The 26,135-nt window shown below is 41.1% G+C and overlaps 1 protein-coding gene across 5 annotated transcripts in view; it reads right to left on the bottom strand.

The window, feature by feature from the left end:
- Nucleotides 1-6,788: 6,788 nt before the first annotated feature.
- LOC142397480 (mitogen-activated protein kinase kinase kinase kinase 4-like) overlaps nt 6,789-26,135 on the bottom strand; it is a 72,563-nt gene continuing 53,216 nt past the window's right edge. For 3 of the 5 annotated variants that reach the window (XM_075480871.1, XM_075480867.1, XM_075480868.1), the window contains 14 exons: nt 24,673-24,752; nt 22,006-22,091; nt 21,646-21,740; nt 20,547-20,631; nt 18,523-18,687; nt 17,782-17,884; nt 17,433-17,588; nt 17,207-17,350; nt 16,851-16,985; nt 16,643-16,743; nt 15,416-15,565; nt 8,878-9,037; nt 8,592-8,731; nt 6,789-7,946 (listed from right to left, as the gene is read on the bottom strand). In XM_075480871.1, the coding sequence (XP_075336986.1) occupies nt 7,863-7,946; nt 8,592-8,731; nt 8,878-9,037; nt 15,416-15,565; nt 16,643-16,743; nt 16,851-16,985; nt 17,207-17,350; nt 17,433-17,588; nt 17,782-17,884; nt 18,523-18,687; nt 20,547-20,631; nt 21,646-21,740; nt 22,006-22,091; nt 24,673-24,752 (1,684 nt within the window). In that variant the 3' untranslated portion in view covers nt 6,789-7,862. Of the gene's footprint in view, nt 7,947-8,591; nt 8,732-8,877; nt 9,038-15,415; nt 15,566-16,642; nt 16,744-16,850; nt 16,986-17,206; nt 17,351-17,432; nt 17,589-17,781; nt 17,885-18,522; nt 18,688-20,546; nt 20,632-21,645; nt 21,741-22,005; nt 22,092-24,672; nt 24,753-26,135 lie in introns of those variants that run through there. The other 2 variants (XM_075480869.1, XR_012772712.1) reach the window with 2 other exon arrangements.

Below are 26,135 nucleotides of genomic sequence, written 5' to 3'. Positions count from 1 at the left end.
ATTTATTTGAATCTTTTATTAGTTACTATAGTTTTCCTACTCCTTGTAAAAGACCAATACCTGCCGATTAAAGTGTTCGTTGGAGTAGTAGGTCTAAATATTCAGCACACACCCTTTGACATGAGCAACTCAATGAAAAATGAAAAATATGTAGGAGTGTAATTAGGCTTCCGTGGTTAATTTTTTTCAAAGGTGACTGGTATGAGCAGATTCCCAATAAGGCTATCTACAATTGCTAAACTGGTATTAGTTCTGCCGCACTGAAATGCTGATGCAGAGAGGGTTTTTTCCATGGTGGGGCTCAATAAAACCAAGACCAGGAACACTTTGTTTCTGAATGGAACTCTGTCATCCATCATGACTGTGAAAATGGCTGACATTGAGCCACAGTGCTTTAAATGGGAGCCCCCAATATCAGTCATCAAGCATCAAAATCTGCCACAAACACTCACAACAACACTCATAAACAAACACACACAGAGAGGGACTGCTCAAGGGGCCCATTTGGGGTTATGTTTGTTTTTCTTAATTTAATTTGTCTGTTTTTTTGTTTGTTAAGACTTTGCATACCTAAAACAATTTATTTTAAAATATAGCAGAATTTAGTGTAAAAGTGAAGATTTGTGATTTTGGTATAAATAAAACAATTTCTTTGTTATTTAAGTAGCTAGTTTATGGCGATGGGCTACTGCAAGGGACCCCCCCCAAAAAAACCCAGAAAGAAACCCCCCCACGCACACGGCCTGGCCCCTGCCCCGCCCAAATCTCACTCCAAGCAAACTTGAAAACTTGAGAGCCCTGCTAACGCTAATGTTAGTTAGCCACAGCTTATCAGCAGCTATAATAGCTTAATTGTAACTCTACAGAAGAAACCTAGCTTCAGCAAATCCCACTAAAATTACTTTGATATGTAGGTAAACATTGAAACCTACTTAAAGCTTTATTGAAACACCTCCTCAAAGAACAGAATTGAGCTATTTCTGTAGTCCTCCATGTGCCCCCTGAATCTAAATTAGCACACTGGTGCTCATAAAGTTTTTTCACTTTATTGTTCACTGTTTATTGCTATGGTGTGATATTATTTCAAGTGGTATTTTCATAACATGTGCGTCACTCTGCAAAATGTAAAATAGCCACCTAAACAACATCTATTGATTTGTGTTCCCAGACATGAGTTTCATTATTTCTTTCATGCAACTGCTCACAAAAACTCCACAGAAGAACATTGTCATAAAAATAATCATGTATTGTCTATTGCTTTACTTTGAACAAGTGCAAAAGACATGGAGGTTGGAGGGTATCGCTACACATTTGACTGTAAAATGAGTCAAAAGTAAGTCCCATCCACTAGTTCTTTTGAGCTAGTTTAAAAGTATTACTCAATGCCTTTCGTCTTTGTCAGCATGAATTCAAAGTTTTCTGTTCAAAGACTATTTCACGTTTCACCATGTCGTGACTTTATTATTGTTGTGGATCCGGTAAAATGATGTTCTCGCTTAATGATCATCCCACCTGAGTGAAATGACCTGGAGGTATCTATGTGGCCGCCATGATAAGAACCAGTCAAATTCTCTATATGAGAAGAAAGGGAGCTTCTATACTTTCTTTATTATCTGATTTAGCACAGGAGACACTTGACCATCCTTTTTGAAAGGTTCCTTGCGGCCACAACTTTCAAAGCAAGGCTTGGTTATTTTCAGTCCTCCTACCTGGGATTCATGTAAATGAATACAAGGAGGGTGAGTATGAACAGCATTGGTGAGCATCCTGTGATATCTTTCACTTTGTGGCTTTATCTTTACTCGTCTTTTCCCAAGATTTTTTACTTCAAGAAAGGGTGCTCAGTAAAAGACCAAAGGAGGTATGTTTTTTGGCTACTCATACCTCTTCTCTCCTTTTTTTTTGTTAATTCCTGTCTTTTTTGGTAATCATTCTGTCTTTTGTAGTTTTGCATTATTCCTTAGTTTGTTCTCCCGCTTTTTGATTGATGTTTAAAGTGTTATCGTTCCCTTTCTAACTGGTCATTCCTTCCCTTGACGCAACAGGTTTATGGAACTTTTAGTTTGCCACACTTTCCTCCTCCTTCATCTGGAGACAGCAGTAGCATTGATTACTGAGTCAGTTTACTGACTCTTGGACCCCTTTTATTGTTGTCAAACAATCTTAAATCATTTATGTTCATCACATGACTGAAATTTCTCCCCTTAAACTTTTTTTTTTTTTTTTTAAGCCCCTGATTCCTGCAGTCCAAATGGAGGGGGCAGAGGAAAGGACCCCCTAAAAGGCACTGGTTTCTGGAGGAGGTTCTGTTACTCCTAAGAAACGTTTATATAAATTGCTGGAACTTTCTTTATAATGAAACAGTTGAAAACATTTTCCAATCAGAAAACACTCCTTAGATGCGGGCAGAGTTGTTATGAGGCACCATTTCATGTGTTGCTTTTCTTGCAAAATGTACTGAGCGGCTTTGATTGTGATAATAGTCGAATTGATGTAAGCATCAGTGGATTCATCATTTTTATGAAAAAAGCTGCCGATCTCTGTGTTCCACCAACATCCAACAAGGACAAACACATCTTTTGTCACACCGTCAGATGAATTGAGTTATTGAGACAAAGCTCCGTGTCAGTGGGTCTCAGAAATGAATGACTGCAGATTAAAGCTTTCTTTGAGTCACAGCCAGTATAAAGCTGTGCATACAATGCAGTCATGTCAGTGAAGCCACACTCCCTGTGATATCTCTGAAGAAAATAACAAAGCAACACAACTCGATTCAACATATTTATTTTGGTCTTAATGTCTTTTGCCTTTTTACATGGAAGTACGTTCACCTCAAAGCAGGAGGGGGTACAGTATACGATGCATCAAACAAAAGTCCAGTGCAAACACAAAACAAAGTAACAAAAGAACCTTCAAGAATGATACAGATGGGGAAATATATATATATATATATAAATATATCTATGTATTTGGTCTTATATAATGTCAGCTTCTCTTAAGAATTGACAACTTTAAGGAGAACAACAATCATTTGGTTAAAAATTGGATAATAGTTTAATGCAGCTTGTTCACTGTTGGCTAAATCTTTGCTTTTTTGTATAATGTCACGCTTCAACAGAAAATACCAATCTGATATACGGCCTACTGGTGCTTTAGAATGCAGCAGGATGCTAGTTTTTGCCCATTAATGAGAGGTTAAATGAAGGTAGATATTTAACCTTAAAAAAATATATTCATCAAGAAACCCCGTCCTTATCACTTCCTCTGGCTACTTCGCTTCACAATGATCACTATCCAGATCCCTTTTAACATTTTAAACTGAAGATCTACATCACACATCCCTGTTCCTTTCATCTATTGACACTTGACTCAAACCAGCAGCTCCTTCCTCTATCTCCATCTTTCCCTCCTTTGAATTCTGGCTTGCTGAACACCTATTCCCAATCTACACTCTCCCACACAAGCAGTCGAAACAACATTGACAGACGTGCGTTTGTGCACACAGTAGAGCACCTTTTCCGCATTACGCTTCAACCCACATCACCAAAAAGCAAGAAATATCAGCAAAAATAACAATAAAGATTTTTTTTCTTCCTAATTTGAGATCAGAAATATGAGAAAAAAATAGCAAAGTGGAATAAGTTGAGATGATCTCTGTTATGAAATTCATTCAACTGCATCGACTCACGGAGCTGCAACTAAATATGAACTAAGAAGAACATTTGAATGTTTTGCCCAGCTTGCTTGATAGCTCTCAGCTAATTCGGTGACCAACAGAGATGAAAAAAGAAAGCCAGAATGAGAGTGCAAAGCTATAAGGGAATGATGGATCAGAGCAGAGATAAAAACTGCTGAGAGATGCTAGAGACTGTCAAGGGAGAAGAAACAGAGAAAAATGGAAATTCGCTGGAAGAAGAAATATTTTGAAGGAAGTGAGCGAAAAAAAAAATGTTGTGAGAAAGTTAGAGACGTGAGTCACCACTGACCTGAAACAGAATCTATCACGAACTGAAGCAGTGCAAGGTGTGGGAGGAAATGCACTGATCTGCGCTCTCATTAGTGATGCAGCCGCAGTGAAACGCTTAGCAACAGAGAGACATAAGACAGAAGTTTGTTTCTAATAATCAAAAAAGGAAAAAAGTTTTCTGAAAAGTGCAGCTTTCCATGACGGAGGAATTTACTTTGACAGCTTTAAGAAAAGACCATTCTTATGCTGTTACTTGATGCAGGATGGAGAATAATACAGGTAAAACCATTGGCTTTTGCAAATGTGCTGTCCAATCCAAGTTGGATATGATGGCATAATTCCAGAGAGCAATTTTAACAAAAGAAATTAATTTCTTTTCTCAACAGACTGAACAATTCAACTTTATCCATTTTGAAAAAGCCTTTTTGCTAAAGTTTATACTTCTACCGGTCATTACAAGACAATTAAAGGAATTACAAATTGAGGGAGAGCCAACATGTGCCATTGTAATATCATTTTGTAGAGTGATATCAGTGGCATTAAAAAACACAAAATTACTTTCAATAACAGGGGTCCAACATCTATAATAGCGTCATACAAATCTGACTGTCCAACTGAAATGGTTTTCAAGAGCAACAGAAGTAAGAGTGGTGGTCTTAATAAAAAACTAATAAATTAAAAATTTCATTTGGTCAACTAAAATGTTGCTTTTTTCTTTATAATGAAAGGCCCACCGGAAAAGAAGCTAGTGCTAATAAGATGTGCTAGTTGAGGACTAGATCAAGTCCGGTCTCCTGTTTGTCTGTACTCTTTAATGGCCGGGCTCTTTCTCAGGAACCTGGCCAAACCTACCAACTGACCAGTAGCTGTGCAGAAACGACCAAAGCTAACCACAACGTAGCACATTGACTGATTTAACTGAACAAATTTGAAGAAAAAAAAAAAAAAAAAAACTCATTTGGCATTTACTAAAACTGCTTTCTAAGTGCTTTTTGCCAATTTTTCGTATCCGTCTTACACAACAAGCATTCAGAAACTTATGCTAGAGAATCATATCTTTATTTTTTGTTATTTAGGAACAGTGGCACATTTTTGGTGCTTTTAGCCAAGCAATGCTTTTTATCTTTGTTAGCTAAAAATGTTAGCTAGAATCTGGGAGCTAGTTAATGGTTCAAGTAGTTTTATGTTAGCTAGAAACAGTGAGTCTGTTAGCTTGTAAAATACTGTAAATTCACAACCATGTAATTTCATGCACTGTTGACATGTGAAGCTATCTGTTTATTGTACGTCAGGAGGAAATGCTATTAATTGAGCTAAAACAAAAACTTCCAAGACATTTGATAAAAACTTTACAAGTCAGTGAGTTCATTTTCCAGTTTGAAATATTCTCACAGAACCAGCTGCAATATTTCTCTCAGGTGTATAATAAAAACCTTAAAGTATCACTGAATATAAAACATTTTTGGCGCAATTTTGATAGCCACAAAGTTCGAGAGGAATTACATTGTAGAGGGTTATGTAAAGCAAAATGAGCAGTTTAAGCTAAGCCTCATGGTTTAGCTTAAACTGTATGCTAACTGCTATCTGCAAATTCACATCTTATGGTAAAAATGAACAATTTCTTTACTTTTACCAAACTTAACACAACCTTAATCTAAAACGTAGGCTATGAAATACACAAAATCTACCAACAGAACTTGCATATTCTTTTTGTGATTTATTATTAAGCATCAGTCACGGGGGATTTTGCAGGCTGATATGTTGGTTGTCATCTTTTGTGCAGCGTCGTAATATACCTTGAACTGATCTCATTATTTCTCCAAATAGATTCAAACATCAAATCAAATACTTGTCATTTTAAAATGGTCTCACTATTAAATTCAAGGAAGCAAATACATTAAAACTTTCATCTTTGGTTTCTTGTTTGAAGTTCATTGTGGAAATGAGAAAAATATAACTGAAATCAGAAAAATATCAACTTAACCTTTCTAGCCCAACTCATTGCAACTTCTCAAACTCAGGCTCAACAACAACTATAAGAAAAAAAAGATAATTTCATCAAGTTGACCCATCAGAAACAGGTGTGCGTCCCATTTTGTATAGTGTAACAAATACTGATCAACAGCCAAAGGCTTGCAGTAATATCTTCAGTACTGCCTACAAAATGACTTCTCTACTCTGAACCAACAGTCATTTAAAAGTATAACGTATAACAAAGAAAATTGACATGGCGGCGACTGTGCAAAACACCTGATTTTATATATACATATATATATATAGATATATATAGAGACACCAGGAGAAAATCAACCAAAAACAGAATTAGCATTTCACCTTGAATGCTTTCAACCAGGTTGATGGAACCCAAACAAGAGCCTTCAAATTAACTGTCAGTAGCTCATATTCATATTCACAAACATTCAAAGATCATGGACCTAACATGCATGTGCTCTGCTTTAGGATTGAATTTCACATTTATAAGCCTACAATCTATTATTCTGTACACATACATAAAGATGGCTTGTCGTTTTATAAAACATTTAGAAAACAGTTTACACAATTCTTTACATCTTAAGCTGTACAAGATAGATGGAAACCTGCAGAAAAGCAATCATAGCCTGGAACTTTGTATCTCTTTGTGTACAGCTTATTCTGTACTTTTATGGCAAACTGATGAGCTCTCTTGGTCCCTGTGCAGAAACAAAAAAATGTTATTCAGACTTGTGGTGGACGGGATGCTCACAGTGGAACAAAAGTGGGACTCCTGGGAAATGCAGGATTTCAGTCTAAACAGTGAAACCCCCCCCCCCCCCCCCCCCCCCAAAAAAAAACACTGCTTGGAACGGAAATAAAATATATCCTAAAACTAAGGCAGCTAAACCTTTATGACAGTGCTGTATCTAAAGGTTATCGACTGATCTGTGAATTGTAGAGTGACACTCACTTGCTGTCACCTTGGAAATCAAGTAAAAAGGATATACTTCTTATATCTACACTCTGGTTGTGCATACTCGAATAATGTCCAACATAAAGGTCAGGTATTACCGATCCTGCAATACCTGAAATTCTAATTAAAGTGGAAATGAGGAATACTAATCTTAACTACAGGCCTTCATAGATATCAAACAGCTTTGAGGTATTACAAACAAACATGGCTGACTCTTCACTGATCTGGATATTGAGTAAAGGGAAATCATTTGAATAAGCCGCAGAAGCAACAGACGTATGTTAGCAGGGTCATTCCAAACACATCTCAACAGAATCTTTGAAATGCCTGCTTGACGGTCGTGGTGAGGAAGACTGGTGGCCAGTTAAACACCAGAAAAGGTAACTTCACTCTCAAAGGACTCGAATGAGTACAGTCAAGGAAGCAGATGTTCTTGCGATATATCACGCTGTTTAAGGAAATACAAGTGAGTGAGAGACGTGCTGACTACCAGCTGACACAATGGAATCCTTCAGGAACATAAAAGAGGGGGAACTGATCCAGGGAAGATGAGCTAAATGTTGTGGATGAACAGGATCCACAGAGGTTAGGCCAGATTCTGATTAATATCCAAAAGTGCATTTGAAGCTTTCCGTCTGCTAGATAAGACGCAACATCGATCTAAAGCCATCTGTCACTGAAAAGCTAGGTCCAGATTTCTGTGCTGCTGCAGCTGAAGGAAACAGGCTTCAGTAGTCGAGGATGGAATGATGCATTCAAGCAGGAGGATTCAGATCAACTCATCCTTGGACTGCTACTCATTTACATGTCATAAAAATCCTTGAATGGTGTCCCCTATTCATGGAGATCGATGTGAGTCAACACAGATGTGAAAAGGCGTCATCAGGGAAGCCCGGCATAGTGAGGACAGACCCCAGCAGTTGATCCCGGGGCGAACAGGTCCAGCTGTTACCAGCTGAACAGCGAGTTCTGTCCCAGCGTCATGAAGTAAATCTGACTGCTGCCTCCCGACTGAACTGAAGCAAAGAACACCTGCAACAACAGAGGGAACAGTGTTCAGGAGCTGCGTTAAAATAACAACAGGAATATGTCTGGAGTTTGCCTGAAGAAGGTATTTGATACTTTGGAAAGCAGTCGGGGTTTCTGAAAGGCACGAATGAATCAGATGATATTGTGTTCCAACGCTTGAATGCAGAACATTTCATTCTGCTGATTTATTACACAAACTAACGTTTCATCGCAAAGACAGACAGTACTGTGCAAACGTCTCGAGCCACCCTTCATTTCTTTATATTTAGCTTCTGAGCAGTCAAACTTTGGTCCAGAGCAATTGTTCTCCATACTTTCCAAAGATCTTCTTTAAAGTTTTTCTTTGTACACTGGCTTCCACTCAACAACTTTTTATATTCCATGTACACACTCGGGTGTTTCTACATCATTAGGTAATGCAGAACACTTTCCTGCTGGAATGTTGCTGATTTTTATTCACGGTGGTCGTGAGAACCCTGATACTTTTTCTCATCTCTCTTCTTCTTCTTTTAGTTAATACTGAATCAGTTCATCATATTAGGGTGTAGAGAGGTAGGGATGAAGTGCTGAGGTATGAAAGTATCCCTCTCTGCCTTTGTTTGGGCATGAAATATTGAGAGGTGTGTTTCAGACTGAGTGCACTCTCACCTTGTCATTCCGTTCACACAGAAACTTGAGCTTCTGGGCCTTTTTGTGCATGAAAACACCCTCCAGGTTCCCCGTGTTGGCCGACCTCAGCTCTATGGCCTTCTCTCCCCACCCCATCACTTGGTTGGACTGAAGGTAGGCTGGAGACAGACAGACAGACACGGAGGCGTCCGTGAGAGGACTCACTGTTGATCTCGATCGTTGCGCGTGTGTGAAAAAAAAAAAAAAAAATCAACACACTTGTCGGCGTAAATGTGTGTTTAGTAAGTATGTATCTGGAAGTTACCAACAGACGCAGGCATCTCCCCCCACTGCAGCACCGTATCCTTGGTGATGCGGCCGTAGGTGTCGATGTACACGCCCTCGTCTTCGTAGCAAACCAGAACCTCTGTTCCAGCTTTGTTTGGCAAAATGATGATGGCGTGGGGACGGATGGAGCCCTGGATCTGTCACACAAACGCACGCCACAAACTTCAGTTCAAACGTATATCACGGAAGAAGCAAGAACACAAAAGTGTGTAAGATGCTACAAATTGAATAAAAGACATAACAACATCATTTTATTTCATTAATAGTGTCAAACTGCCGTCGGTGACAGTTCTGTACACACTCAATCATGAAGTTTAAACATTAGCTAATAATGCTGGTAACTCCAGTGATAGGGCTTAAATCATTGGGTTCTATTGTCTTTATGATATCGTCTTTTTCCCACTGTGTTCATCCCCTCTTCAGTAAACATCTGGGAACTGAGGAGACCAGCTGCTGCACCTTTGGGAGAGGAATGTTGTCCCATTCTTATCTGATGTAGGAATCTCTTCTGTCTTATTTCATGATGTGGGGACGTTTTTAATTGATCAAAGGTTTGGACTGGAGGCAGCCCGGTCTGCTGTTATAATAGATGCAGTGAGAGGTTTAACAGTGTCTTGTTGAAATTTGCGAGGCCTTCCCTGAAAAAGACATCATCTGGATGGGAGAACATGTTGCTATAAAAGCTGTATATACATTTCAGCATTGATGGAGCCTTTCCAGATGTGCAGGATTCCAGTTCCTTAGAGACTAATGCATCCCTTGCTTTTCACTTTATACATGCTTCCATTAGGTAACATTATTAGACAGCATGGCATAAATTTCCATTGCTATGCTGATGATACCCAGTTGTACTTATCTATAAAACCAGATGAAACCAATAGGTTGGTCAGACTACAAGCATGTCTTAAAGACATAAAGACCTGGATGACTCAGAACTGTCTGCTTCTAAATTCAGACAAAACTGAAGTTGTTATCTTTGGACCTGAGCGCTTCAGGGAGAGATTGTCTAGCTATATAGTTACTCTAGATGGTATTTCATTGGCTTCTAGTTCTACAGTGAGGAACCTTGGAGTTATTTTTGACCAGAACTTATCATTTGACTCGCATATAAAACAGGTTTCTAGGACTGCCTTCTTTCATCTTCGTAATATTGTTAAAATCAGGAACATCTTGTCTCAGAGTGATACAGAAAAACTAGTCCATGCATTTGTTACTTCAAGATTGGACTACTGTAATTCTTTATTATTGGGCTGTCCCACATATTCTCTGAAAAGCCTTCAGCTGATCCAAAATGCTGCAGCCAGAGTTTTGATGAGAACTAACAGGAGAGATCATATTTCTCCAGTTTTAGCTTCTCTTCATTGGCTCCCTGTTAAATTCAGAATAGAATTTAAGATTCTTCTCCTTACATATAAAGCTCTTAATGACCGAGCTCCATCATATCTTAAAGATCTCATTGTAAGATATTTTCCTAACAGAGCACTTTGCTCCCAAACTGCAGGTTTACTTGAGGTTCCCAGAGTTTCTAAAAGTAGAATGGGAGGCAGAGCCTTCAGTTATCAGGCCCCTCTCTTGTGGAATAAGCTGCCAGTAAATGTCCGGGAAGCAGACACCCTTTCCGCTTTTAAGACCAGGCTTAAAACTTTCCTTTTTGATAAAGCTTATAGTTAGGGGTGGCTCAGGTAATCCTGAAACATCCCATAGTTAAGCTGCTATAGGCCTAGACTGCTGGGGGAGCTCATCTGTCACACCTTTCCTCACTTTACTCTCTTTATGTATATGTGACATTATTGTGGTCATTAACTCGTGTTTCCCTGTTCCAACAGATATCCTTTGAATGGTGTTACAATGCCGCCAACCCCCCCCTCTCTTTCTGTCTTCTCAAACCCCAGCTGGTCGAGGCGGATGGCCACCCTTCCTGAGTCTGGTTCTGCCAGAGGTTTCTTCCTGTTCAAAGGGAGTCGTTCCTCTCCACAGTCGCCTCAGGCACGCTCAGGCCGGGAGATTGGACCGAAAACAAAGTTTTCAGTGCAATCTGTTGGTTTTCTTAGCTAGGAAATTGTTTTTGAATTGGCTCTATATGAACAAATTGGATTATTTTATGAATAATTATAATTACAATTATATGAATTCCAATTGGCTTGAATTCGACTTTATTATCTAAGTGCCTTGAGATGACATTTTTTGTATTTGGCGCTATATAAATAAAAATGAATTGAATCCCCACACACCATCAGAGAGGCAGGCTTTTGAACTGACTGCTGATTATAAGCTGGATGGTCCCTTCCATCTGTAGTCCGGAGGGAATAAGCTCCCTCTCCTCACGGGCGCTGTGTGTCAGTGACTTCTAATTTTGATCAATCTGACCGCGTTGGTTTTCCACTTTGCCTCAGCCCATTTTCAATTAGCTTTAGTCCAGAGAAAACAGCGGCGTTTCTCGATCATGTGCACTTCTGGCTTCTTCTTTGCATGATAGAGGTGTTCCTGAGCCCATGCAGTGATCTGAATGACAGAATCATGTCTTCTTTGCAGATTCCTGAACATCTGCCCATCGTTTCCACTCTTTATACACACAATTTTGTAATTGACCGGTTTCACATGCACCTCATTAGTTCCAACATGTTCCTCCAGCTGTTTCCATCCTTTTGTTGCCCTCATCCCAACTCATCTCGACTCTCTTGCTGCCATCAAATTCCAAGATGGGCGTATATTTTTTCACAAAACTGTAAAATGTCTCACGTTCAACATTTAGCAGGTTTTTCTTGTGAATTTTCTGAACACATTCAGTGATTTATTGAAATTAGAAGATCATTGCATTCCGTTTTTAAGTTAATTTTCAGACTGTGCCCAAACTTTCTGGATATTATATTATAAACTGTTTTATATCCACAAAACAGACACAGGTTTCACCCAGCTATTGAAACTGTGAGTGTTGGGTGGCAGAATACGTCTTTAAACACAGGAAAGACTTTTAAGAAGACACTATGTCACACACATTCACGTGACAGTAGTATGGCCCTATTGTCGACGCGGGATTACATTTATTCTAAAACTCATTTGTTTGAAACAAGTAAGTCGGCAGCTCTGAAAAAAAAAACAAAACAAAAAAAAAAAAAAACTCTCTGTTTAGTTCGGAACCATATGAACAGAAACCATCATCTAACGATACAGAAATATAAACACTATAAAAGCAGTTTATCTAACAAAAAGAAAACAGAAAGTATTTAAGAAACTAATGAACTAATAGCTCCTCTTTCCTTCAGACAGAAAGTCTGCAGCAGTAAAATAAGTAAAGTTTGGCAGCGTCCTGAGCCGGCTGACAGAAAAGGCGGAATGTTTCATACGTTACCAGAGTGTGAGCCACCACAATCCTGAGCATGAGAACAGGCATCCAGAGGCGCAACGCAATCTTAATCCTCTGCCTCGGAATCAGCATTGTTACATAGTTCGCAGGCAGCAACCGCAGATGCTTGTGTGTGTGTGTGGGGGTGTGTGTGAGAGAGTGAGAGAGAGAGAGAGAGAGAGAGAGAGAGAGAGAGAGAGAGAGAGAGAGAGAGAGTGTACCTCTTTAAGTGTGAACAGATAACTTGCTTTTAAAAGCAATGTGAAATCAGAAGTCACTGTTTGGATGAAAGGGTTTTACCGATGATGCGAGTAAGTGGGTGTGTGTGTGTAAATGTGAGTGTATCAAGAGAGTCTGTGTGGCTGTGCAGCCACAGAGAAGCCCAGGAGTGTGATGAGTCCTTTCAAGGAGAACGAAAAGAAAAGTGCGAGTGGGTTTAAAAGCCGCCGGAGGTGAGTGTGAGTCTGCAGGAGAGCTGGCCTGTGTGTGGAAGAGAGAAAAGGAAAAATGGAGAACGAGCGGCAGCAGCAGAATAAGGCACCGGTGTAGTGGGCAGCTGAGTACGAACTCGCTTAATATACCAGAGGGGGGGAGGAAAAAAAGAAGTTTTTTTTTTTTTTTTTCCATTCAACAGGAGCAAGAGCAGGTCAGCACACACACAGAGTTAATGATCGCAGTCGAAGGAGGACAGCACAGAGGTATTTTTAGAGCTTATTTCGCTCCAACTCCCCCTTGCTTACAAAAAGTAGCACACAGAGGTGGCTGGGGCAGTGTGTGTGTGTGTGTGTGTGTGTGTGTGTGTGTGTGTGTGTGTGTGTGTGTGTGTGTATATGCGTGCGCATGTTCTGTTATTCATCATTCTTCCTTCAGAGAAAACTTTGGTTACCAAACTGATTTGTCTAAAGCAAAATACATTTTATTTTTTCAAATCTATGAATTTGCTGAGTTTTGCTGTGACACTTCAAACACTGATTCAGACACTTTAATCTGAATCAGAAGAGCACAAAAATATGACCACACACTCCTCACATGGGTGCCAGTCGGGAAAATTTCACCTTCAAACCTATGATCAAACCAGACGTAACTGTTTGGTCCACCCACGCAGTATCACGTATCCGCAGAGCCAACAACAACAAAAAAAAAAAAAAAAAAAAAAAATCAAAACAACCACTCTTTCCAGTGTTTGAATGCCCTCCTGTTTGCAGAGTCTCCAGCTCCTCCAGTTGTTGTTAAAAACCCATTTTACCGGATGTGTCAGAATGGGAATGTGACGATGACTCATCAGCGAGCTGTGCATGCCCACATACAGCAGGGGAGCGAAAAAGAACGCTGACCCGCTCCGTCTCTAATTCCACCACTGGTGGGCGTTTGGTTCACACATGAAAAAGCACAGTGGTTTCCACCGGCGTTGGAAACCTTTTACAAGATGAAAATAGCCGTTGCAGTTGTCTTTTACAAGTTCCCCAAAGTCAAATGTGACGGATTTTTACGATGAAAGTTTGACAGATGTTAACGACACAGCGTGTATGCTAACTTTAGTCATTAAATGTAATTGGCTATCCTACCGTATGCAAGATAAAATTGGTAAATTTCAGAGTGAAACGGAATGCCGATAGGCCCTACTTTAGTGACAGTTCATACCTAAAACTGCTGGTCCGTCGCTCAATGATTCATGTGTAGCTAATGTATTTCACAGGAGATACGGTTTTGATTGACCGAAACTGATGCCATTCAACGAACAAGATTTCATCATCCACAGGTGACATTTACTTAAAATGTTGTAATTTTTTATAATGACTCAATAAACATTTCCCACATGTCAGCAGAAATATCTCTTACTTCTGAGCAGTGTGCTGGTGCGTCTTCTGTAAAACTGCTCCTTTCTTTCATAGTTACTTTGTCTCATACACGCTTCTGTCCAATAAGTTTTCAGGTACAATTCTCCAGCTCCAAATATGTCAATTGTCCAAATACGCTCACTTCCAGTTCCAGAAACACAGACATCAAGACAACCGAATGCAACACTCAAGGCTTCGAAACGGGAGTTAACGAGCCAAAGAGCGATCTCAGGACGGCTCCGTCCTTTAGTTCATGTGGTTGCTCATGGAGAACCCGGAAGAACATTAGCATTCCAGTAATTTAGTACAGCTCTCCCATTAAAGCAAGCTTCCTGTATGCCCACAGCTAATTCTAAAGACCAGCAACAACACTTCAAGATCCTCAGAAGTAAATGCTAAAACGTAACTGAACGTTTGAACACCAGAAGAGCTTTAAAACATGAGTCACAACGCTCCGCTGTGTGCTGTACCTGCACACAGACAGTGCAGGGAGGGAGAGAGGCGACAAATGTAGAAAGAGAAAAGAAAACCTGGAGAAACAGATCAAATGAACAATAGCACGTTGGATGGCAGCGTGGGAGGAAGAGCAGAGAAAAGAATGGTATTTGACAGCTATAGGCTATTGTATATGGGTGAGAGGTGGAGCAAGATGGAAGCAGCAGAAGAGGAGAGCAAAGACTGACAACTGGAAAGCAGGAGGAGGAAGAGGAGGCTTCGAGAGACTGAGGTGGGTGAGGTGATGGGGTTGACTGACAGAGAGGCAAAATAAAGTCGGCTTTAATAGAGAGCTCCAACTACAGTGACTGCATCTATATCATATGCAGCTTAGGAGATCAGAGATCTCTTCACTCAAAGATCTCTGCATAAGCACAACTCTCTAAAGTGCAGCATTACTGCAGGCTGCATCATGGTTCCCAGAGTTTCTGAAAGTAGAATGGGAGGCAGAGCCTTCAGTTATCAGGCCCCTCTCTGTGGAACCATGATGCACCTCTCCTCACTCTGCTGTCTTTACTCTCCATGTACACATGACATCAGTGTTGTCATTAGCCTGTGTTTCTCTTTCTCAGCAGGTATCCCTGCTCTGGTGTGATGGTGCTTGTTGTCCCCTCTTTACCGCCCTCTCAACCCCCAGCCGGTCGAAGCAGTCAAGGGGGGGGGGGGGGGGGGGGGGGGAATCGAAGAGAAGGTTTGATGCGATCCTTTGTTTTTCTTAGCAAAGCAGCTTTTTTTCCAAATTCTGAAATGGACTTTGATGTTTTGGCAATATGAGACGCATGTTCACTACATCTATGGCCAGAGGTTATAACAGTAAAGAGAACAGAATGGATGCTTACATGTGTGGGCAGGTAGAGATCATACGGCGTTCCGGAGTCCACATCGATGGCGTGGAACCCAGACAAAGAGCCGTAGATGACCTTTAACCTTTGTCCTTCCTCCACTGTCAGGTCCACAGAAAGCGGTTTTTGAGGCAGGGACCTAAAGGACTGGATGTGCACAGTCAGAGAAGTCAATCCTGGATAGTGTGAACACTTTAAGAGACGTTCCAGTCACAGTTTCAAACTAAAAACACAAACCTGTGACATCAGCAGTCTACTTGGAACAGTTTCGCTCGTCATTACTCAACAACCGAGTTTAAACTGAGTTTAAAACATTTAGCAGAAAAGTGAAACACTGGCTGAAGGAAAACCAAAACTGTAATCATGATGTTACACAATAGACAGCACACACACATGCACACACAACACATATAGTTCACACACATTATATTGTTTTTCTTTTGACCAAGGTTTTAATGCTATAGGATGCATGTTTTAAGATAACATGTAATTCAATATTTCTATGTTGTATGTGATTTATATGATGTTTAATTAGAATAGGAAGCCTGATCAGGGACTGGGGTTGCAAATTAGCCATCTGGCTATAAACCTTTTTATGTATTCACATCTGCAAGTTTTGTCATGGCCTTTGCCATGTCATGTTTGTAATAATGTGCACTGCATTGTCCCTGCCAAATAAACTACAAATAAAAAAAAAAAAAAAAACGACTTTCACAATTTGAAAGTAAAACCGACAACCCGGGACAGTCACGCTATCACGTTCCACGGGGTATATTTTTGTCCCTTTCTAAAGAGAGAGGGTTCAACTAGATAGCAGAGAAGATAAAGTAGCTCAGGCCACAGAGGACAAAAATAAATGGGACACAGCTCTGCTGAGAATCGCAGCCTGGATGTGTCACGTCTGTGGAAGCGACCCAATTACATTTTTCTTTTCTTTTCTGTCGACATCTGTCAGCAAAATGTAGCAAGACGAAAGACAAAGGAAGGGAGTGGGATAAAGCTGTCGCTGACACAAGCTAGTCAAAGGATGACTCAGAGGTCACGAGGAGACGGACAGACCACAGACTGATCAGTGACACCATCCTCAGAGCCCTGCAGCTAGTGTGATTAAAACAACACCCTGTTGCCTAAATCTAGTGTTTATGCTTCTTCAACTTTCATGGCCAAGATGAAGACACTAACACTGACAACAAAGAAGTTTCTATGTCTTCAAACACTACCAACCTTGAAAGCCATGAATTTGTGGTAGGGTTTTGGGGCCCAGGCGTACACCTCCACAGCATTCTTCAACGCGATCACTAAGAACTTAATCTTCTCATAACGCACTGGGAAAACAAACAAAAGAGATGTTAAAAAGGGGCTTCTAACGGCTTCTACTGGAACAATGCTTGTTATTCAATTGCTCAATGTACCCTTTGCCGTGTGGACTTACCCACTTTGTAGTGTCCACAGCCCTCCAAGTCACCCACAGAGGTCCAGCCCTGTCTCTTCTCCACCTCTGGGTCATTGTGGAGAATCTTATTCCTCAACCAGGACAGGTAGTACAGGCGCAGCTTGTTCTTTTTACCTACAGAAGAGACGGAGACGGATGGATGGAGGACTGCAGGTGAATCCTGCTTCTAAGAAACAAGCGACTGAGCAAAAGGCAACGGAACATGCTAAAAACATCTTGTTTATGCATTTGCACACAACTCATCTGAAGAGTCCATTTTTCTTCTTCCCAACATTATCATTTGTTATTCTGAGAATAAGCAGATTGTCTCTGCTTTAGGTTATGGTGGTGCATACCTGATATTGTAATGAGGACATTCAGCCCCTCCAGTACGTCCATCTGCTGAAACCTTCGCCTGCTGATGAGTGAGTAAACTTTCCCCTGACCACTTCGGTCCAGCAGCCACAGGCCATTTTCTGTCCCCACCAACAGATTCACACCTGCAGAGACAAGCAGATATTCAAATAGTAGAGAACAACATGCAGTGCAGAAGCAGCGCAATTCTGATATAAAATTACAAACCCCATAGTCCAGCACAAAGAATTTCGGCGTTGAATTTCTTCTTGTACTTGCGGATCTCTGGAGTGTCGCTCTGTGGCCGAATGTTGGTTGGGTTCACATTCACTACAGAGCCCTTCCTGTGGTTCTCTCTCTTGAATGGCTCACCCTTACTGCCTGCTGTAGGGGCGGAAAGAGAAACAGAAAGAAAATAAACACAAAGTGTGGCTGAGTTTAGTCTAGTTAGTCTAATAGAAGAAAAAAACCCATCGAACATTAACAGTCTCAGATTAACGCCGAACCGTCCACACAGCTCTGTATCTGGGTGTGCGCTGCATGTTAATACTGTTGCGCTGCGTGTGGATGGACTCACTGGGGCTCTGTGGTGGCGATGATACGGGGATCAATCTTGGGTCGATGAAGGACAGGAAGGAGGAGGAAGAGGAGGTGCTTTTGCCAGTAGGACTGCTCATAGCCTGAAGAGTACAAGGATGACAGATATTCAGATTTTTAGTGCTTTGATTGCCTCAAAGTTTCACTCAGTACATAAAAAATAAAAAGACTTTCTTCATATGGTATCGCAGTCTGTCAGCGGGACTCATTCATGTGTATAGATTAAATGCGAGGTTGGCCGAACAAACTTGTGTTAACTCATGGGTGACAGAGCTTCTCACTGCCACTACTCTTAAACTGTGGCACCACTGCCCCCTGCTGGATAAACGTGACCAATGCAACAGCCCAGGTTTCAATCTTTAGACACTGAAAACAGTCATGGGTGCACACTGACCTCTGATGCTGATAAATAAAGCTGCATCAGAACCTTTCTCTGACCTATATACGCTTTTCAAACCAGCATTATCAAAAGGACATGTACGAATAACTCAGAGTTCTTAACCCTTTTTGACATTCATCAGCACCAGAATTAATCAGTCGATGCTTTCTCTACTTGACTTTTTGCACGAGATGTGTCATTCCATGCATGAAAGGTAACTGTGATACAAAAGGAAGTGGATTGAATCACTTAGTAAAACTCAGATGGTGCCTGTGTGTGTTTATTTGAAATGAGTCAGGTCTTCTCATTTGTTAAGTCATACATTCGTTGGATTAAACTCACATGCAGGTCTTGCAGTGTGGGGGACCCGGGGGCCGTGGGGGACAGCGAGTAGCTGAGTTCGTGTGTTCGCTGGTGGCTCAGTGCGTTATGTGTAGGACTGGAGGAAGAGATTTTCTGCAGAAGATCTGGCAGCAGGTAGGTCTCATCTGAGCCCAACCGACAAATCTATAGAGGAATTAAGAGTCGTAAGTTTGGACGCAGGATGGCCCTTTTTGCATGTTGGAGATGCAGGAAGTCTGTGTTAGAAGGAAAAAAAAAGAGTTCCAGACTCTTCCAGAGTCTGCATTTTGCAACTCGTCAGACTTAAAAAAAAGTCTTTGTCCTTTCACTGTGCTCAGTCACTGAAACTATGGTGTATTTAAAAAAAAAAAAAGAAAAGACATAAGCATAAGGATAAGATGCGCAATCAGCAGGTAAAGGTCTGCTCTTCCAACCAGAAACTGTAACACACTCACTATGTACCAGCAGGTAAAACGCTGCTGTATTGCATGTACCGCCATTGTTTGTGGCTTAATATTTGCGGAGATAACTAGTTTTCTGTCTTGACCTAAAACTTTAAAGGTGAAACCCTCGTGAAGCGCTGATGACCAGCAGAGTGTGTGCCCAGGGGCGGCATCGCAGGAGGGTGAAAACAAAAAAAAAAAAAAAAAAAAAAAAAAAAAAAAAAAAAAAAAAAAAAAAAAACGAGGGTGGGGTGGGGGGTATTCGTGGTTACGTTTCGGCCACAGGGGTGCAGGTGCCCGGGCCGCGTGTATCCCTTTTCCAACCCAGTTTAGACAAAACCACGCCCACTTCCGCAGTACGGAAGCCTAGTCGGGAAGCGAGAGACTGACCCAATAGAAACTAGTACGAGAACGCGCAGCGCAAAGTCTCTACCATCCACCAGCTCTGTAATGTCGTCATTTACCCTGTGTACTTAGTTATGTTGCCAGTGGCTTAGGTATTAATGGCTGTGTGCTGAATTATTTTGAGGAGACAGCAAATTTACACTCTTACACTGTTATACAAGCTGCACAGTCACTACTTTACATTGTAGCAAAGTGTAATTTCTTAAGGATTGTCCCATGAAAAGACAGATTCAATTTTGTTAAAAAAATGTCGACGTTGAACTTACTTCTGTGATATACTGTACTTATTGTCTGTTTCTTTTAAATGCTTTAATGCTTGCCTTTAATATCTTTTAATTGCCTCCCAAAACAAATTCAAGAATATAAAAAAATATGATAGGAGATAATCGCGTTTTAGAATATTCAACAGAGTGGCGTAGTACACCAAACTATGCTGTCTGTCATGACAATTTATTAACATTACTAAAATATTTGGGAATGATAGGAGATAATCGCTAGAATATTTAACAGAAAGTGCAAAACAACACTGTCATGACAATAAATTAACATTACTAAGCTATGTCAAAAAAACGAGGGGGGGGGGGTGCCAGCACCGGGTTTCGCCCGGGGCGTAAATCAGTGTCGGACCGCCACTGTGTGTGCAGGCAACGATCAAGGCAGGAATCAACTAATTAGTCTGCAGAAGAGACCGAGATGACGATAACGTTCAGAACATCCAACCACACAGACAAAGAAGAGCTGCCGAGTGACTCTTAGAAAGGACACAATGTGTGTGCAGCTCATTGGTGACGATTACTGATAAATGTACAGTTTAACCTACAAGGATTCATATTAAAAGATTTATTTCTTCTCATAAACTACGGCTCGAGTAATTTTTCCTTGAAAACACAACAGAAGTTTGGTTATTTCTGTAGGTTGTCTGCTCATGAACGAGCCGTTTACGTATAAGTAAACGTTGCATTACTCGGTGCTCCTGAATTCTTTACTGGGCTGCAGCATCGGTGCTGCTAGTGGGAAAAGTCTGAGAGTGTTAATCAAAAACATTTGTAGCTCCTAACCTGTCATTTCCCCTCTTTGTGGTATTGAACATGGAGTTGGAAATTTGTAGTATTGTGAAACATCTATCATAGCGATTTGGCTCATCATAGTGTGTGCATGTCTGTGTGTGGAAAGCACCTGGTGGAAATTGTGGTGGGGTTGCAGGACGATGCCGTCGGGTATTCCTCGGAAGTACTTCCCTTTTCCATTGGACAGCCCAGACCTTGAAGCACACACGTGCACATTTTAGACCAGTCTGACTGCAGGCGTTACATAAACAATTCTGAACAAGAGCAACACGGCCTCAAGATCGGTGGAAAGAAAAGACAAGATTTTCTCTCTGGGATCAGCAGAGCCTAATGAGGCAGTGAGGGTGATCCATCTATCCTCACCAGAAACATCTGGGAAGTTTATTTGAATGTCTTAAACACTTCTGGATTACACTTGATATTCAGCAGAACATCCCCATGCAGCAGACATGTTCACAAGTCATTTTTCCAAGTCCAAGTCAAGTCTCAAATGTCTGAAGAAATTGTAACATATAGGTTATAATTTCTTTACATTTTAAATAAACACTTGGGCAGTGGATGAGAACTAGTCAACCTGGAATTTTATCATCTGTCCCTGAAATTGTAAAAGTAGGCTATTTTAAAACAACAATTACCTTAATGTTAAGCTACATCCACGTAGACGTGGCTAAGCAATCAATTCGGTAACTGTTCACCTCGGCTACTTAACCAAAGTCCTTCCCAAATTTCACAGGCTGCTGCAGATAAATCAGCAACGCTGTGTAGTGAACAATGAAGCTATGATCTGCATATAGTTTACAACACTGTTTACTTTGATTAGTTTGCTAGCTGTCGATACGCGGCAAGTTTCCCTTTCACGTTACAAACAGACTGACCCGTCCTTCTGCGTTTTAAGGTGCCTGATGAAGTTGGACGTATCTGAGCCGGCATCATTTATCCTGATACCACACATTTTGCAAGTGGCCGTTCGCTTGTTTGCTGTCTGCGTGAACGCTTTATAACCAAATGTGACAACATATGGCACAGTTCCAGATGAGCTTGACACTGCCATGGTTAGAGTAGTTTTGATATCAGTGGCTGCATGCAAAATTCGGAGGCCACCGGACCACCGAGCATTTGCCCGGTCGCACAGATTGCCAGTCCGAGCCTGGGTGGAACCGTTGTCAGTGTAACATTAACTATAACTATAAAACTTAAGAATACTTCACCTGTGTCTTTCTTCATCATCGCTGCTGCCAACTTCATCACTAGAAGAGGAGTATTCGGTGGCCTTGTTAAGCCGACCCACAGCAGGTTTTAGTCCCTGCGTGAAACAAAAGGGGTTGTTGGGGGTGAGAGTTAAACAGACTTACAGCAGTGATGAGGGGAAAAGCACAGAACTGTGGGGATTTTACTGGATACACTCTGAGCTTAATTTACTACTACAGCAGAGGGGAAATGGGGTAGTTGTTTTATACGATGCGGCTGCCAAGACATGAAGAGCGTATTTCCACCACAAAAAACTAGCGAGTCACTGTTTACTTTGATTACACAGTAGTATTAAGTGGGGGAAGTAAAGAAGGGTTTACTTGTGCATGTCCGCTGGTTGTGTTTTCTGTCTTCTTCTGCTGATGTAGACGGTGCTGCAGGAGAGGACTTTCCAGCTTGAAGTAGCCTGAAAAACACACACACGGTCACATTAGTGGAAGTTATTCAGTGTGTAAAACATCTAAACTCGATGGTACTAATATTAAAGGCTATATTTACACCGACTCTGCAGCTTGAATGGAAGAATTTTGAAATAAAGATGTATTACATGTCATAATGACAGCACTAATCATTTATAGGTGCTCTTTGTAGAAGGAAATAAAAACATGAAAAATTCAATTACAGCTACCAAGAATTCAGAAGCATCAGAATTGGGAATCTGTAACTATCTTGTATTATGCTGCTGCGATGTACAACTCAGATTTTTGGGGACGGATCGCATTTGACTGTAACATGAGTTACTATCATGTCTAATCTGTCCTGGAACCAGTAGAAGAAGAAGAAGAGGAAGCAGTAGCCGGCGCTGGCAGTAAGATATGAACAAACTGGCGGCAAACAAAAACCATGTTCAAAGGCAAAGATATGAAATGACCGTCACTGGACGTAGCTATTTGGGCAGTAAAGGACTGAAATCTGACGCAGAGCTTGCAACATGTCTTCTGGTAGACCAAAAGCTTAAGTTGTCAATGCTGAGGAAGCAGCTTATGTTAAAGCTACAACTTTACTCAGCTGATTCCACAATGCTGCACACACTGAATGGGGCGCTGAGCCACCTCCCCCTGTTTGGTATGTGTGAATTACCAAAAAGGAACTGCGGAGGGTTAACAAGGACGCCTTTTTTGCGCAAACAAAGTGGGACCCATATTTGAAAAGTGCTACATCGTTATGCTTGCCTCCATGTTTACATATATGTTGCATATGTTTGCAACCATGTGTAAAAGTGGCTGTGTTGTCCTTGGCCTGAACAGTTCTCTGCAGGAAGATCAAACTAGCTTACGCCTGTCTTAGAGTTAGAAGCTGTCATCCAATCGAGACGGATGATTTTTTTTGCGTTTGAATAAAAGGAATCAGTAATGAATCGAGAGGAAACGAAGAAGAGATCTTTTTTCCGTCTTGTTGCCATTTTTTAAGGCTGTTGTTCGGCTGAAAAAACAAACAACCAAAAACAGCACAGACCTAAATAAGTAAATAAATCTTCAATAGGAAAGGAAACATTATCCTTGTCTGATAAGACTATGCCCCCTTGTGGTGATAATTACAAATAAACACTTAAGAATACTTTTTTAAAAAGTAAAAACTGACGTTACTGAAATAAATGGGGTTCCAGTGTTTAATTTGCATAACTAGAAAACAGTTGCATAAGTTTTGATCTCCATCAGCTCCTAAGAGAAGAAGCTGGTTCCCTCAGTGGTCATTCCTTCACTTTCCTCATCACTTTACAGAAAACCGTGTCTGGCTGTTGGGTGCTGGTTGGTAGTGTGCAGTGGCTTTTTGTTTTTTTTCACAGCAACCAGCCAACTCCTGCAACTGAAAACAATGCTAATGAGGGCTAATGAATCCAAACAGTAAATATGTGGCTGGTGAAGCCAAAACAATGGACTGAAATATAGCTGTTGTCTCTTCAAGCAACCCCTTTCAAACTTCTCAAAGTAAGTTGCGATGTGCTGTTGGTGTAAAAAACGTTGACGGTGGTCAGAGTTGCCTGCTAAACAGCCTTTGCCACAATGGCTTCATGACTGAGCTTGAGTTTGGGAACGCTGAGATTATTGTTTTATAGCACAAAACAGGAAAAGGCCACTGTTTTCCCCTCACATACCAAGAGCATCCGGCGGTGGCAGAGAAAGTTGTTTAAAAGGGCAAACATCTTCTTTGCAAAGCAGTCCACTGAAAACAAAGCCTTAGCCCTGGGAAACACTGTACAGACACGAGAAAGTCTTTTCACCAAACGGCAGCTCCACCGGTATCTGCTCCTTTATTTCAGTCCAGTGTTTTTGGGGCTACTAATGAGAGGCAGAGGCTACCAACCAACTACATCATCACAGCTATCGCAGTTGGTTTTAAATTAAATTAAGGAATGCCTCGAATATCCTTTACAACAGCAATACACAGTGGTTCAAAGAGGTAGCCCAGGTAGAGTGGGGTTTTCTGAGCTGTAAAAGGAGAAGATAAAGGCCTTTGTAGAAGAGTGGAGCTGCGTGTGCCTCGAGGAGGATCTCACAACTGTGACTCCGAACAAAGAAGGCCGAGGCCAGCTGCTAAACTGAGTGGGAGGCATCAAAAACCGTCTCTCTTTCCAACTGTATGCAAAGGGCAACTTGAAATACTGAATATATTCTCCCCCAGCTTCCTCCCTCCCATCTTTTCTATCTATCTATCTATCTATCTATCTATCTATCTATCTATCTATCTATCTATCTATCATCCATGTGAAAATGAGGTCTGAGCTATAACAGCAAAGCATGATATGCACATTCAAAATGGAATTTAAAGGTCAAGGGTTGCTTTCTTATTTTTGTCACGAGGGAACCCAAACAAAAGATAAGACTCTACTCTTGAGAGCCAGCTCATAAAAACAAACGATGCCTTCGGTCTTCTGACAGAACTACTCGTTTCGTCCGCCGTCAGAGATTTACGGCTTATATTTTCGGGGGTTGGTTTTCTTCGTTCACACAGAGCACGGCGGCACATTGGCACAAAGTGGCACAGACCTGGGTGGTTGCTGCTCGGAGAGGAGAGTCCTCGGGTCGCAGACCTTCCGCTCTTGTCTGCCGCAGATGCTGGACTGCCACTAGATGGAGAGAGACACACACCGAGACTTTGTCAGAGAGGAAGAATTCAAAAACGGGAGGTGCAGAGACAGATAGTTATGTGTCCAGATATAGAGTACGTCCTCCACGCTCTCACTGCAAAGACCTCATCAAATTTTTGTCTAATCCAAACCAATAATCCCAGGTAAACTAATCTGCAAATAAACTGATCTGGAGTCTGATTAAGACTCTCACAATGATAACCTTCACTCAAGCTCAGAAAGACAAAGAAACCACCTCATTCACAGCATGAATACAATATCAAAGATAACTAATAAGGTATGTGCACTCCCATTCTACATAGGATTAATGTTATTTGGGTTTCTAACTGCGCCCAGTTTGTAAGACAGGCAGCTACAGTGTCCTATAATGATTAAACTAGTTAAACTATCCCATGTGTATGGTTTAGTATTGCTACTCTATTTTGTGGGTATTTATATAAAGAAACTACATAATTCTGCTGAATGAGGTCATTAGCAGGACAGAATCCAGAGGGGACTTATGTCAAAGAAGGAGTGCAATGAGGTTTATCTTAATATACAAATGTATACCCTAATATACAAATTCTATGCCCGCTTAAACCAACTCAGGGTCGTGGGGGGCGGCGCACCGGCGCCTATACCCGCCATCATTGAGGGAGAAGCAAGGTTCACCCTGGACAGACCGCCAGTCCATCACAGGGTCACACAGAGACAAACAACCATCCACTCCTTGGGACAATTTAGAACCAATTAACCTAACATGCATGTTTTTGGATGGCGGGAGGAAGCCGGAGAGAGCGCACACATACACGGGGAGAACATGCAAACTCCACACAGAAAGGCCCCAGCTGGGATTCGGACCTGGAACCTTTAGCCTCTAATGCAAACCAGAAGAGTCTATTATGACGTGGGATTGATGGCTTGACTAATGGCGTGACCTGCTCCGGAGCAGTTTGTGTTCACCGTTTCAGATGAAATCATCTGTAAAAAGCATCACTCCTTCGCTCATTCTTTTCCTGCTGATATCCAGCAAAATGGTCCAAAACGACATTTAAATGCTGTCACGCAGAATTTTGTCATCTATGCCGATGCCTCTAACATAATGATCAAAATCTACGCACCTGACTGATGTTGAATAAAAGCTGGATTGTCAAATAACTGGCAGAAAATCAGTAATAATTCAACTGTCGTCTTAAAATCTGGTCAGTGAATGTAGACATTGATCAAATGATGACAATTTTATTGTCAAACTTAACCAGAACACAAATGCCTCTTAATGCCAATAGAAAGCTGATCACGTGAACTTAAAATCAACCCCTTCAGACTATAACTCCTCCTTAAATTAAGCTGCCATCACAGATGAGGGACGATGTTAAGCATATA

This window comes from Odontesthes bonariensis, chromosome 13 (assembly GCF_027942865.1).
Source record: "Odontesthes bonariensis isolate fOdoBon6 chromosome 13, fOdoBon6.hap1, whole genome shotgun sequence".
NCBI lineage: Eukaryota > Metazoa > Chordata > Actinopteri > Atheriniformes > Atherinopsidae > Odontesthes > Odontesthes bonariensis.
The sequence above is the reverse complement of the archived record's forward strand: the minus strand, read 5'-3'. Positions and strand labels throughout refer to the sequence as shown.